The sequence below is a fragment of the Gorilla gorilla genome, chromosome 6 (assembly GCF_029281585.2).
Source record: "Gorilla gorilla gorilla isolate KB3781 chromosome 6, NHGRI_mGorGor1-v2.1_pri, whole genome shotgun sequence".
Classification (NCBI taxonomy): domain Eukaryota; kingdom Metazoa; phylum Chordata; class Mammalia; order Primates; family Hominidae; genus Gorilla; species Gorilla gorilla.
The window spans coordinates 131,058,946-131,074,663 of record NC_073230.2 but is presented as its reverse complement, the minus strand read 5'-3'; the positions used below and the strand labels follow the sequence as shown (position 1 = coordinate 131,074,663).

Sequence of the window (15,718 nt, the reverse complement as noted above, 5' to 3'; positions counted from 1 at the left end):
GAGTGGGAAATCTACAGGAGAGTTTACATTTCCCACTTTGGTGTCCAGACACCTTGGTTGCCTCTACAAGAGAGGAACCAGGGAGACATCTTGCATATTTTGCTACAGATACCTAGAAGCTAGAGCTATTGTATTAACTGTGATATTTATACTGTTACTAAAGTCCTGGCTCTTCTAGCCCCTTCTGCTTTCAGATCCCATTCCTATCACCCAGTGGCTCATTTGAAATGTGAATGTATTTAGATGCCACTACCACACAACCCTGTGTTTCCTGCATAGATATTCCTTAATATTTTCTTTGCTGGATAAATAGAACAGAGGTTTTGGAATAAGAATTAGGAGCTTTTCATCAGAAGCCAAGCTCTGTGATTCATTGGCCTTAAATGTTAATGAAGGTCACACAACAGCTACTAAAACACTCATCCCTCACACAAAAGATGTAAATGCAGAAAAGCATTGTATCTTTAGAAATCCAGGTCCTAAAAAGAGCCCAGTTTGCAGGCTAAAAATCATGCTGCAAACCTGGAGTAGTGATGTCAGTGAGGTTAGGCTTTGCTGAAGCCAGTGAATCCCGGGTTTGCTCAGGGGTTCTGCCTTAGTGAAGGAAATAAAGCCTTTTAGATAAGCAGGTATAAGTTTTATATCTACTCATCAGCCCTAAATGGTGAGTTTGTGTTCCTGCATCTGCTAATTGGTCTTGCTTGAGGTTTCTTCAGTCCTAGCACACATAAAAGCATGCCATTATTACAACTGTTGCTGTGGACTGTGGGCTTGCAGTCAATAGATTTAACTTAAATTTACCACTCATTTGCCCATGCCTGTAGTCTTTGCTTCTGGCAGCCCATTCTGGTTTTGATCCCTGTAACACAAGCTGGCAGTCTCCTCAGTGACTTCTCTGACTTACCATGATATAGGAGGCATTGATGTAGTCTGTGCCTTCTCCACTCAGGGATGAAATGCCAACCCTTGATCTTTCCACTGGAACACAGAACATTCATTGTAAAACAAAACAAAATAAAACAAAACAAAACAAAACAACTCATGCTCACAGCACTGTACCATCTTTTTCCCATGCCAGATGTAAAATATAGCTGCATTTTTCAAGTTGAAGTGTCTCTGATCTGTAAGCTAATTTTTCTATACATTTTGCATATTTAGATAAGACTTCAAGGATTTATGAGTCCTTTGGAACAGTTACACATTGGACAAAATTAAAAATATCTGAATGTGCTCCATTTGCTCCAAAGGTATACAAATATTGCCAAATTTCCTACAAGGCTCTTATTATTTTAAAAAAGTTGTTTTTTCAAGGATCAACACAACTTACCAGGGATGATAGAAGAAGTTCGATTCTTTTCCCTGTTGCATTGCTTTAGGGCTGCAGAATAGTCACTCTGCTGTATATTTGACTGGCTCAGGAGCTGGGCAAGAAAGTAAAAAAAATATAGGTTATTTCATTTAAGTCCCCCAAATACATACACACACACTTACAGACACACACACACCAATCAAGATAAGATACTGACTAAAAATATATATGAAATGTTTTCCAACAATTCCTTGAATTTAACCTTGTTTTAGTGAACTTCCTGGAGCTTCTATGTTTTACACCAGGGGAGTTACAAGAAGCAAAGAAATCTCTAGTAATTCTTTTAGCATTGAGAGAATCTTCCTCACGGCTTCCACTATAGATGTGCAACCTCCATTTCCTCTGTTTAAATCTCACACAGACGTTTGGAGGTAAATTACATCGTGTGTGTGTATATACATATATATGCATATAATTCAATTTTATTTATTCCTTCTGTTACTACTCCATTACATGAATAATCTACATTCTGTTTATCTACTCCTCAGCTAGTGAATGTTTGGGTATTTGCAGTGTTTTGCAATTGTATAGCTTTATAGATATGAGCATCTCCTGTATGTCTCTTAATGTGCACACGTGTGACGGTTTCCATAGAGCATTAGGAGTATTCAGTTATTCAGTGTTTTATTTTTGACAGTCGGATAAATGAAAAATAGTATATCATGGTTTTGATTTGCATTGTCTTAATTTCTGTGAAATTGTGAATTTTGGTGCTCATTAGTCACTAAGATATCTTCTTTGATGATTGTCTTTTCATATTTTTACTTCATTGCCACTTATTAATTTGTAGGGAGTTCTTGCTGTCTTGAATGTAAATCTATAGGTGTAAAAAGTTGGAAACATCTTCAGTTTCTTTAATCACACAGAGATTTACAGCCAATTTATTTTTCTTATTTAAGTTTTCTGCAAATTATCATTTTACATAAGAAGTCCTTCTCTATCCTGAAGTTATTAAGAAATACTTTCCAATATATGCCCTGCTGTGCATTTTCCTCCCCTCCCCTCCTCTCCTTTCCCCTCCCCTCCCCTCCCCTTCCTTCCCCTCCCCTTCCCTCCCCTTCCTTCCCCTCCCCTCTCCTCCTCTTCTCTTCTGTTTTGAGACAGGTGTCCACTCTGTCACCCAGGCTGGAGTGCATGCAGCTTCAACCTCCTGTGCTCATGAGTTCCTCCTGCCTCAGCCTCCCGAGTGGCTGGCACTACAGGCATGCACCACCACACCTGGCTAATTTTGGTATTTTTTATAGAGAAGGGGTTTCACCATATTACCCAGGCTGGTCTCGAACTCCTGGGCTCAAGCAATCCCCCTGCCTTGGCCTCCCAAAGTATTGGGATTACTGGTGTGAGCTACTGTGCCCAACCCAATATTTTCTTTTCTAAAATGATCTTACAATAGTTATAAAGGTTTGCTTTCACCTTTAGGTAGTTAATCCATCTTGAATACATTTTAGTGTTTGAGGAGTGGTAGAGATACAATGTTACTTTTTTTGACATGAAAATTTTCCCAATGTTATTTATAGATTAGTCTGCTGTTTCTTCACTGATATGTAATGTTATCTCTACCACATAACAGATTTCCTCAAATGCATCATTCCTCTGCTAGATTCCTCCGTTTTCCAATACTATTACATCACATCATAAGTCTTTCATATACAGTACAACAGAATTCTTCTATTATTATTTCCTTTTCAGTATGGGTGAGATATTTTGGCTCTTTAATTTTCCATGCTAAATTAAAATCTGTTCTACATTTTCCATGAAAAATCCTGCCATAAATTCGATTGATACTGCATTGACTTCTATAGTCAATGTAAGGAGAAGCAATATCTTAATATTTCCATGTATCAACATTATATTTTATTTGGGCCTAATTTTATGCTCTTCAATTCACTTTTATAAATTTCTCTATATTTACTGCACATTTTGTTAAGTGTCTTTTTTGAGATGATGAAGTTTTTGCTATGGTTTCGTTATTGTTTTTGTTAATGACTGGGTTCTTTTTTGTTCTAAAACATTTTCTAATCACTCAAAGCTAACAAATAACAATGCTATTGATTTTTACGTATGTTTATTAAACTCTAAAGAAAATTATTTTCTCTTTTGCTTCTCTTGATATTCTTTGCAGGTAGTTATATTATCTATCTGCAAATCCTTTTCTACCTTTATACATCTATCTAGTTTAATTCTATTTCCAGAATAATGTTGAATAGTAGTGCCAATAATTGACATTCCTTATCTTTTCTGGAATCTACTAAGAGCATTTCCAATTTTAATTTTTATGTATGATGTTTATTGTGGTTTTATGACAGATACTTTCTAGAAGGCTAAGAAAGCTTTCTTCTATTTCTGGTTTACTAAGAGTTCTTTTTTTAAATGAACAATATAGAATTTGATTGACTACTTTTCCTGTATTAATTGACAGGGTCATAATGTTTCTGTATGTAAATCTATTCATATTTTCCAGTGTTAAACCATCATTTCATTTTTGGAATAAACCCTATAAACTCTACTTGCTCATGATATTAAAGAAATACACTGCTGGATTTGAGTTGCTGATATTTTAAATAAGATTATTGATACTGGCCTATAAGTGTCTTATTCTGTCTTTGTTCAGTTTTGGTATCAAAGTTATATTTGTCCAATAAAATAGCTGGGTTAGTTTTCCACCTGGATTTTTTATGCTAACATTTGGAATTTTCTGTTCCTTAAAAATTGGTAAAATGTGACATTAAATTCTTTTGGGCCTGGTTATATTTTGAAGGTGGGATTTTAGGCAGCTGATTTGATTTCCTTAATGGCAATTGGCCGAGTTAAATTTTCTATATATTTTTAGTGTATTTTCATTATATTTTTCCTTTAAAAATTCTTTTTAGTTTTCATTTCTTTGGGTACATAAAAGGTGTAATATTTATGGAAAACATGAGCTATCTGATACAGGTATACAATGCATAATAATCACAGGAGGGTAAATGGGGCATCCATCACCTCAAGCATTTAACCTTTCTTTGTGTTACAAACAATCCAATGATATGCTTTTAGTTATTTTAGAACATACAATAAATTATTCATTTCATATAGGTTTTCAAATGTATTGTCACAAATATATTCAAAGTATGCTTTTGTGTTTAAAAATGTTTCTAAATTATATCTCTTTTTTTAATCTCAATATTATTTACTCACATTCTTTCCTCTCCTCATCAATCTGGACACAGGTTTGTCTATTTTAATAGTCTTTTGACAGAACCTGCATTAGGTTTTGTTAAATCTTTATTTAATCATTTAAATTTTCTATTTAATTTTAAAAACTTTTAAAATGTTATGTAGTGCTTCTTTTGACCTTTAATTCTAAAGATTCTATAATTTCCTCTTAAATACGTTATTTAAAAGGGTATTTTTAATGCCCAAATATCAAAATTTTTATGGAAACCTTTCATTGTCAATTTCCAATTTTTACTGTATTACACTCTGAGAAAATGACTGATATGATATAGATTCCTTAAAATTATCTCCCTTTTCCCTCTGCATCTATTAACAGTTTTATTTTAGAGTATGTGTGCAATGGGCCAGGCGCAGTGGCTCATGGCTATAATTCCAGCACTTTGTGAGGCTACAGCAGGCAGATTGCTTGAGCTCAGGAGTTCGAAACCATCTGGGCAACATGGTGAAACCCCATCTCTACAAAAAACATTTAAAAAATTAACCAGGCGTGGTTGTGTACACTTGCTATAGTCCTAGCCACTCGGGAGGCTGAGGTAGGAGGATCAGTTAAGCCAGGGAGAGGAAGGTTGCAGCGAGCCAAGATTGTGCCTCTGCACTCCAGCCTGGGTGACAGAGTGAGACCCTGTCTCAGAGGGAAAAAAAAAAAGGAATATATGTACAACACACCACACACACGCACACACACACACACACACACACACTCACACACACCCACCTTCTCTTCACAGAGAATAGAAACCATAGAGTACTTCCTCAGCCTCCAGCCTTAGAGCCTATACGTGTACTACTGTAAACATGCACATAGGTTTTACTGATTTTGAACACTAATTCCTTTACCTGTGTCCTGAATCCTGCCTCTTTGTACCACTCAGGGTCTCTGTACACTCCAATTATCTCCCTTCCCATTAGTTTTTAAAGAAGCTCTCATGTCTCATATTAAAACATAAGCAAAGAAACCCCAAATAAATACCCCCCAAATCTTACTAACTCAAAGTTTTCTTATAGTTATCTTAATCATTCTATCCAGAGTAAACAATTTTTAAGAGTTATATAATTGTCTTTAATTCCTCAAATCCATTTACTCCTTAACTCCCTGTAATCTGGTGTCAATGCTATACTTTCCAAATAGCTCTTAGACAAAGGTCATCAATGACTTCTGTCTAAATCCAACGGCCTCCTCCATTCCCAACATACTTGATTTGTCATTAGCACTTGCCATCTCTGTTCACTTCCTCTTTCAAGAAACATTATTTACTTTGGATCCTAGTATATTCCGCTGTCCCAAATTTTCTCCCACCTTCTGGTGTCACTTTCCCGTCTTTCCTTTGTGGGCTGGCCATTCATAGGTTAATTAAAATGTTTTCTTAAGTAATCCTTTCTAACTTTTCTTAGACATTTCATTTTTAATTGGCTATCTTATCCAATTCCAAGGCTTCAAGGAACCATCTCTAAGCTGATCACTCCCAAATCCATTTCTTCAGGCCAGACCTCTCTTATGCTTCAGACCAGTATCCAACTGCCAAATATACATGTTTATTGGGACATCTCCCAAGAACCTAAAAATAAGGTAGATTTGGAAATATCTCACGTCTTCTCCCTCACCACACCTCTCAAGCATGTACCACCTCCTCTTCCTGAATTCTCAATCATGGTGAATGACATCACTACTTTCCCAGTGTCCAAACAGAATCTGAGTAGTTATGCTTGTGTCTTTTCTCTCCTCTCTCTCTGCAATGTCCAGTGAATCACCAAATCCTGTGTTCAACTCTTAAATATATCTTACGCAATTCTCCTCTGGTAAGTTGCATCCTTACCTGTACTCCTACAGCATCCAGTTTTACCTCTATAATGGCATTTTTCACACTATTTTATCTGTTTCTTTCTTTCTTTTTTATTTTTTTAGAGACAAGGTCTCACTCTATCTCCCAGACTGGAGTGCAGTGGCACAATCATAGCTCACTGTAATCTTGAACTTCTGAGCTCAGGCAATTCTCTCACCTCAGCCTCTGGAGTAGCTAGGACTACAGGCTCATGCCACCCACCCAGCTAATTTTTTTATAGAGACAGGGTCTTGATCTGTTGCCCAAGCTGGTCTCAAATTCTTGACCATAGTCTCCCAAAACAGGGGAATTACAGGTGTGACCCACTGCACCTGGCCTGTTTGTGTTTTCTTACCTGTATCTTCTAATAGACTGCAGGCACCATAAGACTAGGAGCTGGGTGTGCTTTATTTATTTATTTTACAAATTCATGTTTGCATCCTAATAACACAAAAACCTGGCATCTGGCAGGTGTCTGATAAGTACTTGCTGAATAAACAGATATTCAACTTATTTCAAGGAAATTTTCTACAGACAAACTCGAATAGATATATTTTTTATGGGATGGTACACACACATACACACAAATACATTTCCCTATTTATGATGTTAACAGGAAAGAGAGTAAAATATCTCTCTTTTCAATTGAATTCTGACCTTATAGTTAATATTTTCATTTTGATCCTGGATTATTTAGCTTACCATATCAATTTTTTTATGCAACTACACAGGGGCAAATCATATTTAAATGAGAGTTTTGTTGAAATGGGTAATATTGTGTGTGTGTAATTTATTTAGGGAAAAGATATCTTTACAACTTAATTACATTTTAACATTTCTTTATTATCTGAAACCCAACTGCATACTCTTTTCTCCCCTAAGGCATTCCTTTATGACTGAGATAAGCTTGGCTGAGTAAAACATGTATGACTTTCTGACAACAGGTTCTAAACTCAGTATTGACCCCAATCTTTCTCTTACACCTCCAAAGGCACACCGTGCAGTAATTTAAAAGGCAAATGGCCCAAAGGAATTCATGGTGGCTAACATCCTATGCTGTAGACTGGGGAGCAAAGCAGGAGAAATAAGTGAAATCTCAACATTTGTTAACTCTCCTGGGTTTTTCTAAGGTCTTCCAAATTCTTCCCAGATATTCATTCTTCAAAATTTGGCCCTATTTCTCCAGGAACTCTGAGAAGCAAGCGGATAGCACAGGAACAATGTGGAGTGAAACAATATAGCCCCCATTCCTGTGGAAAGCTACGATTCTGCAAATGCTTTGGTGTCAGCTGGCAGGTCCGGTAACACCTTCTTTCTGAATTCTTTGCCTACTGATTTCTGAAAGTCAGAGAGCTGGTATTGTGGGAAGTACAATATGGACAAAACATGCTCTTGTCTCTGGCTTATGGCCTTGAGACAGGGTGAGGGGGAGAAACTAGGGTTGAAGAAGCTATTATTCCAGTGTGTACTACTTTGGTCCAGGGGTTTCAAGTGAGACACAGATTTTTTCCAAAGAGTATCAGGAACAGCCTGAGCCACCGCACTCATGCTTAAGTGGTCTGTTTTTTTTTCAAAGTAAAAAGAGCACTTATATAGTCTGTTTTACAAGTTCTTTCTGTTCATTCTGTTATGCTCTGTGCCCTTCTTTTCTCGACCAAGTTTGCATTTATAAAAGTTAGTTTAAGGTTTCTGAGAACTTTTCCTCTTGCTACTCAGAATTATGTTTCTCCTTGAAATTTACCATGTGGCACTGTAGCCCACAGTAAGGAACAATGATGGCTCAAATACAAAGTCATTGTACCCACACTGCCCACTCAACATGACCCTGTCAACTAAAATGAGAAGATGCAGGGACATTCAGTTCTGTAGTGACATCCAAGAGGGTTCCAAGAGGACTCACCTGGAATTGTTTCTCTAGCTTTGTTTTGCCTGCTGGTCCAGGAATGAGGAGTGCATTAACATAGGCATGAATATGACTGTCCAGCACCTCGGTTTCTTTACTAAGTATGGCCTCAACCAGTGTATCATGAATGAAGACATATTGCTCCTGGCAAAACAATAACAATAAGCAACATTACTTCAAGTTTTCCTCATATGTATCTACCTACAAACATAGTACCTTCCATTGACAGACAAGGAGAGTTTTACAGAATGGGGGGAAGACCCACGAAATATTGCTTACTAAACCTGGAAGGAAGTCAGACAGAGGAAAGGAAGGGGTCACAGAAGAAAGAACCTCTTCTCATTCCTTACCTCTTCATTTATTATGTATTGTTGGCAATACACAATAGGGTAGGAGGCAGGAAGAGTTGGCAAGGCAAAGGAATGTCCTCTCTGCCTATCCTTCAAACTTGACACCTCTATACTTCGTGAGAGGGCTTTCTTGACTTCTACACTTCTGGTAGGCCTACCCCTTCTGGCAACGCCAACTCTCCTTTTCGATTGTCATATACAATTTAACTCAATTTTATATATAGTTGTTAATAGTTCTCTGATATTTCACATACAGGACTCTTTCTTGGTCTTATATGACCAGAATGTTATTTTTTAACATTTATTTTAAGTTCAGGGGTACATGTGCAGGTTTGTTACACAGGTCAACTTGTGTCATGGGGGTTCGTTGTATAGATTATTTCATCACCCAGGTATTAAGGCTCATACCCATTAGTCCATTAGTTATCTTTCCTGATTCTCTCCCTCTTCCCATCCTCCACCCTCTGAAAGGCCCCAGTGTGTGTTGTTCCCCTCTATGTCTCCATGTGTTCTCATCATTTAGCTCCCACTTATAAGTGAGAACATGTGGTATTTGGTTTTCTGTTCCTGTGTAAGTTTGCTCAGGATAATGGATGGAAGTAAGTTTGGTGTGGTTTCGTTTTGAAGCCCACTCAGCCATGTGTTTCTGATTGCTTTCAAGCTGCCATTCATAGGTTTCCATTTAAGTTCATTTTTATTTAGAAACAGTAGAGATAAAATGCAGATTTGCTGATGCTGTTCTGTCACTTACGGGTAAACTATATGGGCTTAAAATGGATATAATTTAAGCATAATTTATATTTTTTTAAAAAAAATGAATCCATTCATCCACTATGTATACGAAGAACTTGAGATTTTTGCTAGCAAGGTTGTGTGTGGACCACTCTACTTAGACTTTTGCTGTATCTTCTCTGTGACCAGTGTCATTTTAAAGGATATTCCCTATTTGGGGTCACAAAACAGATAAAATTTATCTGGCTCATTCATGACATAGCTGCAGTTACTGGTGTCATGGGTTGAATGGTGTGCCCCCACAAAGATATATTAAAGTTCTAACCGCCTGATAACTCAGAGTGTGATTTTATTTGCGGAAAAGTTTGTTACAGATGTAATTGGTTAAGATGAGATCAACTGGAGGAGGAGGATAACTGGTATGCTTATAAGAGGAGGAAAATTTGGATACAGACACAGACACAGAGGGAAAACAGCCAAGTGAAGACTGAGACTGGAATTGTGCTGCCACAAGCCAAGCAATGCATGGGGCTACCAGGAGATGAAAGAGGCAAGGAAGAATCTTCTAGAGGCTTCTGGAAGGGCATGGGCCTGCAGACATCAGAACTATGAGACAATAAACTTCTGTTGTTCTAACCCGCCCAGTTTGTATTACTTTGTTTTGCAGTCCTAGGAGATGAATACACCTACATTTTAGTGACATTTCCATACCTTAGATGAATAAAGTCATCTTTTTAAAAATCATACCTCAGTTTGTACCAAATAATTTCTTTGTGAACGGATGTGTTTTAAGAAGCCAAATATGTTGACAGTTCCTTCGTGTTGAATCTGCTGCAACATACTGTCTAGCACAATATATGTGCCTGTTCTTCCAACTCCAGCACTGAAGAGAAGACCAAGAAATAAATATTTCAATGTTAAGCATAAAATAAATTTGAAAAATAGATCACTACTGGTTGTCATGTTGATTAAAATAACTTCCTTCTTCAAGCGAGTGAGCCACACAATAAATTTGGCCATTCAATATTGTAAACAGTTTAGTAGTTAAGCGTAATGCTTTACACAACAAATTTAGAAGTACCCTTTCTAATGTTTTGTCATGTGTCTAACTGCAAAACAACCTCACTATTTCTGTTGGAGATTTTAAAACTTTCAAAAACCATATTTATTATTCATTGTATATTGTACAATGAAAATATTATGTATCAGAGTGTGGCAAATAGACATTTAATCTGACAAAAGTGAAAGCTTTAACTTCACCAAATTCTGAAAAGAAAAGGTCCCCAGGTCTATGTTTCCAGGTAGACATGTTTGTAAAGATTTCCGCGTTAATGGGAAAAAGAATTTGATAAAGCTTTCTGCTGAAAATATCATTTCAGTGAGATTGTGAGGAATAAAGCATGACTTCAGTTATTTCTAAAGGGCCATTATCTATCGACTTCTTCAAAGCCTCTAGCAGAGGGACAGAATTCACGGACAGGGATTCTTTTCAAATGTTCCGACAAGTAGGAAGTGCTAGAGTGGAAAATTAGCACCTGCTCTGCACAATAGCCTGGTCCTTCTCTGTTTGCTAGGAAACAATCCCTGACCTTCAGCACTATTTTTCTTGCATCTTCCTGTTTTCCTCAGTTTATAATCAGGCTAACAGATTAAAAAACCTCAAGATGGGTCTCTCAAATTTAACTCCTGAGATGGTAATTAGAATGTGTTAGATAAGCTATATATCAAAGGCAAACACTTGCTTCTCTAAAAACATACTGCTTTGATAACAATACTTCACATAGAAACAAATTTGATTTTTGTGATCTAAGGCTTGGCACACAGTCAGCACTCAATAAATATTAACTGCTATTATTATTCTAACTAAAAACATTAAATAAGGATTTTTAACATATTTTTCCTCTTTCATTGAAACATCATTATTTCTATTTATCAACCTAGTCTTGGAAATTAAAAAATCTTGGCAACAATGAATTGACAATACATTCAATGTATTAAAACTCAAGAAAATGAAAAAGGGATTCTGGTCCCAAAATGTTTAAAAACAACTTAAATATATCTTGCCAAATTTCTCACAATCTGTGTGCTTTGGCTTCTGTGATGCAAGCCTGGCATAATAATTCTAAAACAGAATTTTAACTCCTAGGGACAGGGGTTGTAGCTCAAGCATTTTTATCCCATGGTGTTATATGTTGAGGTAAATATTTGTTTAACAACAAAAACATTGTCCCACCTGCCTCAAATAGTTAATAAGCTGAAATGCAGTTGAACAATCAAATAAAATAATCAACATCAAAAAATATGTGGTGCTTAGAAATATTCAGCAATCCATTTCTGAGTCTGGCATGTTCATTTCCTAGTGATCAATACTTATGAAAATGAACATATAATTTCATCACCCTCACTTCAAGAAATCATTCCCATTTTGGCAAAAGCTTTGTTCCATTGATTTCCTTTTTGCAAGTATAAGCAATTCTATGGGTTTAGAGGCACATCTCTGAGACTCACCTGCAGTGGACGACAACAGGCCCCACTGCATGGCGCTTGGCATAGGCTGCCTTTCTCACAAAGGTCAGCACCGGCAGGGAGTACTCTGGTACTCCCATGTCAGGCCACTGCGTATAGTGATACTGTGTGACCACACGTCCACTGGGTCTTCCTTTCTGGGAGCCCTGGAAAAGTTCAGACAGTTAATAACAGTCAAACACACACACACACACACACACACACACACACACACACACACTCACACACACACATGGTTCTTAAACAGCAAGTCAGGAATCATAGCTTGATTTGATGTTGAGGGTCCATAATGAATGAAAGAAAGTAGAGTGTCATTTGTGATGGTTAATTTTGTGTCCACTTGGCTATACTATGGTGTCCCATTGTTTGGTCAACACTAATCACACAAAATGTTGCTGTAAAGGTATTTTGTTTAGATGTGATTAACATGTAAGTCAGCAGACTTTGAGTAAAGCAAATCATAGTCCATAATGTGGGTGAGCTCCATTCAACCACTTGAAGGCTGTAAGAACAAAGACTGATAGGATAGGTTACCTGAAGAATAAAGAATTCTTCTCAACAGTGCAACGTAAAGATCCTACCAGAATTTCTAGGCTGCCAGCCTGTCCTACAGATTTAAGATTTGCTAATCCCCATGATCATGTGAGTCAATTCTTAAAAATATAAACCTCTCTCTCTCTCTATTCTGTTGGTCTGTTTCTTTGAAGAACCTGAGTAATACGTTATTCTTCGTGTTTCCTTTCTTTTTTCTTGTTTCACTCTCCACTCTTTTTAGTTGAATGTTGGGATTGTGTCAGGGCCATCCTATGCAGTTGCCACACAAGGTAGGAATTTCTGTTCATGCATCACATTCACTTTAAACATCAGCAACAAAACCAGTCTGGCTCCAAAGCCACAACAGGCATCTAGAGACTTGAAAGAAACCTTTAGGACTGACAGCAGCTGTGATAAGAATTCTTTTTCTTTTTTCTTTCTTTCTTTTTTTTTTTTTTGACAGAGTCTCACTCTGTTGCCCAGGCTGGAGTGCCGTGGCATGATCTCAGCTCACTGCAACCTCTGCCTCCTGGGTACATGTGATTCCTGTGCTTCAGCCTCCCAAGTGTGCGCCACCACACTCAGCAAATTTTTGCATTTTTAGTAGAGATGGGGTTTCACCATGTTGGCCAGGCTAGTCTCGACCTCCTGACCTCAAGTAATTCACCCACCTTGGCCTCCCAATGTCCTGGGATTACAGGCATAAGCCATGCACCTGGCCTGTTACAAGAATTTTTAATGCCTTTAGTTATATGCTTTTTACCCTTTCTTGGTTCTATCGCTTATTCACTTAAAAAATGACCAAATGCATTGTTCACTTGATTATGCCCATCATTTGTTGACTCACCTTTTTTATTTTTGTGTTTCTTAGAGTAAAATTCCTCACAGTATAATAGGCAAGCACTTGCACACTCTTCTGAGTGACCAGAAAGTTCCCGTACTCCTCACTCCCATCGGCAGGCCAGTACTGATCACATTTTCTCTGCAAAAGAAAATGTAGATGTTACTTCCGTATTTCAAATGCTCCATGTAAAAGTCATTCCCTGAAATCAGTAAAGGTCTGGGATGGTGACAGGAATGGACTCCTTCACTCTTCTAAATGTTTTATTTTCTTTATAAGTGACTGAAATTAGTTGTGGAGGAGGCTAGGGATAGAATCTGAGAGATGAACGAGACTGAGATGAGGTAGCCTAAATTTTCCCCTTTCAGATAAGTCAAGTGAGTCAGAAGATTCAGGTTACAGAGCCAAGACTAAAATCCATGTCCTGTGAATTAAAATCGATTTCACTCTACATTGCTTTTCAATGAGTCCCATTTACTTCTTTCACAGTATGAAGAATGCGTTTAAAAGGCAGATAGCATGATTCATAATGAAACTTTTTGACTAACAGTATTAACAGTTTCCCTTTAGCTGTCATATTTACTAAAAAAGAATCCCAAATAACTCTCAAAACTTTGGCTCCTTCCTAATGCTGACTCTATTAAAACTAATTTAAAGTACCTCTAATTACTTTTTTGGGGATGACATAACAGATTATCTACATACCCTTCCTTTCTCCACGAGGTTTGTTATCATGACAATAACTTCCACATTATCTTCCCATATCATTCTCCAGAAATCTTCAGCTGTGGATTTCAGTGGGCCTTGGGCAGCAATATAAGCTTTTGGTCTGTTGTAGCCCTGAAGAATTAAATGACAAATGTTTCCTACTAACTGATTTATACGTCATCTTTAACTGTACAATACCTAAGTTTTTAAGGTCTGCATACTTTTTCATAAAAGAAAACCATAAAAAATAAACTTGCAAAGTTGGAGAAATTTGATGGTACCAACTAAGATAGCTACTCTTGGTTAGAAAATACTCTTGGTTAGGAAGCAGAAGGATCCCTATCATTTTTGTAAAAAAAAAAAAAAAAAAAAAAAAAAAAAGAATAGCTCTCTTTGCTTTGACACAACTATAATTCTGTGCATTTGTATTCCAAGTGTATTTAATCCATTTGCGGTCTACTTGCTATGCTTAAAATCAAGTCTTTAATAGCACTGCTTTGAAATGTATTTTAGGCACTGGGCTCAGATGTCTACAACAGCTAAAAAAGCATCTGGAGTGTAACCTCCTTACTCTACTTCAACCTGCTGAGAAGTGCTAATCATTATTAGCAATTCGTCACTGTGTCCCATTTTGTACAAGACGTTTTATGAGCATAATATGGATTGGCTGTTTTCCCACCCAAATCTCATCTTAAATTGTAGTTTCCATAATTCCTGTGTGTTGTGGGAGGAACCAGGTGGAAATAATCGAATCATGAGGGTGATTTCCCCCACGCTGTTCTCGTGAGAGTGAGTGAGTGCTCATGAGATCCGATGGTTATAAAAGGGGCTTTCCTCCTTACTGGGCACTCATTCTCTCTCCTGCCACTCTGTGAAGAGGTGCCTTTCACCATGACTGTAAGTTTCCCGAGACCTCCCTAGCCATGCAGAACTATGAGAAAATTAAACCTCTTTTCTTTATAAATTACCCAGTCTTGGGTATTCCTTCATAGCAGTGTCCTTCATAGACTAATACAGAACGTGAAACTTAATCTTTCATCTATGCAAAATGGAAGCATCAACCCTGATGTGGAGATGAGGAACCTAAAGCTCAGAGGAGTTAAGTGGCTTTCCAAAGTCCCACAGCTAGCCAGTGGCAGAGATGGGATTCAAAATCAGTTCTAACTCCAGATCTCATGTTCATTCTGACATGCATATTTCCTCCTCAGGAAGCATGAAACGGTTGCCTGTAACAAACCCACTTTATACTTATGTACTCATTTATTTGAATTCAGTGTTCCACGCAGTATTAACCTGAAGCCAGCTAGACTGAGAGGTGCATCTTAGGGAAGTAATTGAGTTCTGCTGACATTCAGGTGATCACAGTGAAAAACCAATTTAGTTAGTGAGCGGTCTACAGTCTCTGGAGAGTCCCAGTAAGTTCCACAAAGCTGGGTATCCTGAGGAATACCCAAAATTATAAAGGTTGATAACTGGATTAATAATCATGTTTGCCTTTTAATCAGTACTACTATGGACATTTTTTGTTCATCAGCTAAATGCACATCCTTGTGCCAGGAGCTATGGGAAACTTAAAAAAAGCATTGGCCCTGCCCTTCACATTTTTTTTTTTTTTTTTTTCTGAGACGGAGTCTCGCTCTGTCGCCCAGGCTGGAGTGCAGAAGTGCGATCTCGGCTCACTGCAAGCTCCGCCTCCCGGGTTCACGCCATTCTCCTGCC

The 15,718-nt window shown here is 37.5% G+C and overlaps 1 protein-coding gene across 4 annotated transcripts in view; it reads right to left on the bottom strand.

Moving 5' to 3' along the window:
* PTPRZ1 (protein tyrosine phosphatase receptor type Z1) overlaps positions 1-15,718 on the bottom strand; it is a 189,751-nt gene that overhangs the window by 9,170 nt on the left and 164,863 nt on the right. For all 4 annotated transcript variants that reach the window (XM_019031497.3, XM_055392192.1, XM_019031498.3 and 1 more), the window contains 7 exons: positions 13,997-14,131; positions 13,298-13,432; positions 11,899-12,062; positions 10,138-10,273; positions 8,306-8,452; positions 1,328-1,421; positions 905-978 (listed from right to left, as the gene is read on the bottom strand). In XM_019031497.3, the coding sequence (XP_018887042.3) occupies positions 905-978; positions 1,328-1,421; positions 8,306-8,452; positions 10,138-10,273; positions 11,899-12,062; positions 13,298-13,432; positions 13,997-14,131 (885 nt within the window). The remainder of the gene's footprint in view (positions 1-904; positions 979-1,327; positions 1,422-8,305; positions 8,453-10,137; positions 10,274-11,898; positions 12,063-13,297; positions 13,433-13,996; positions 14,132-15,718) is intronic.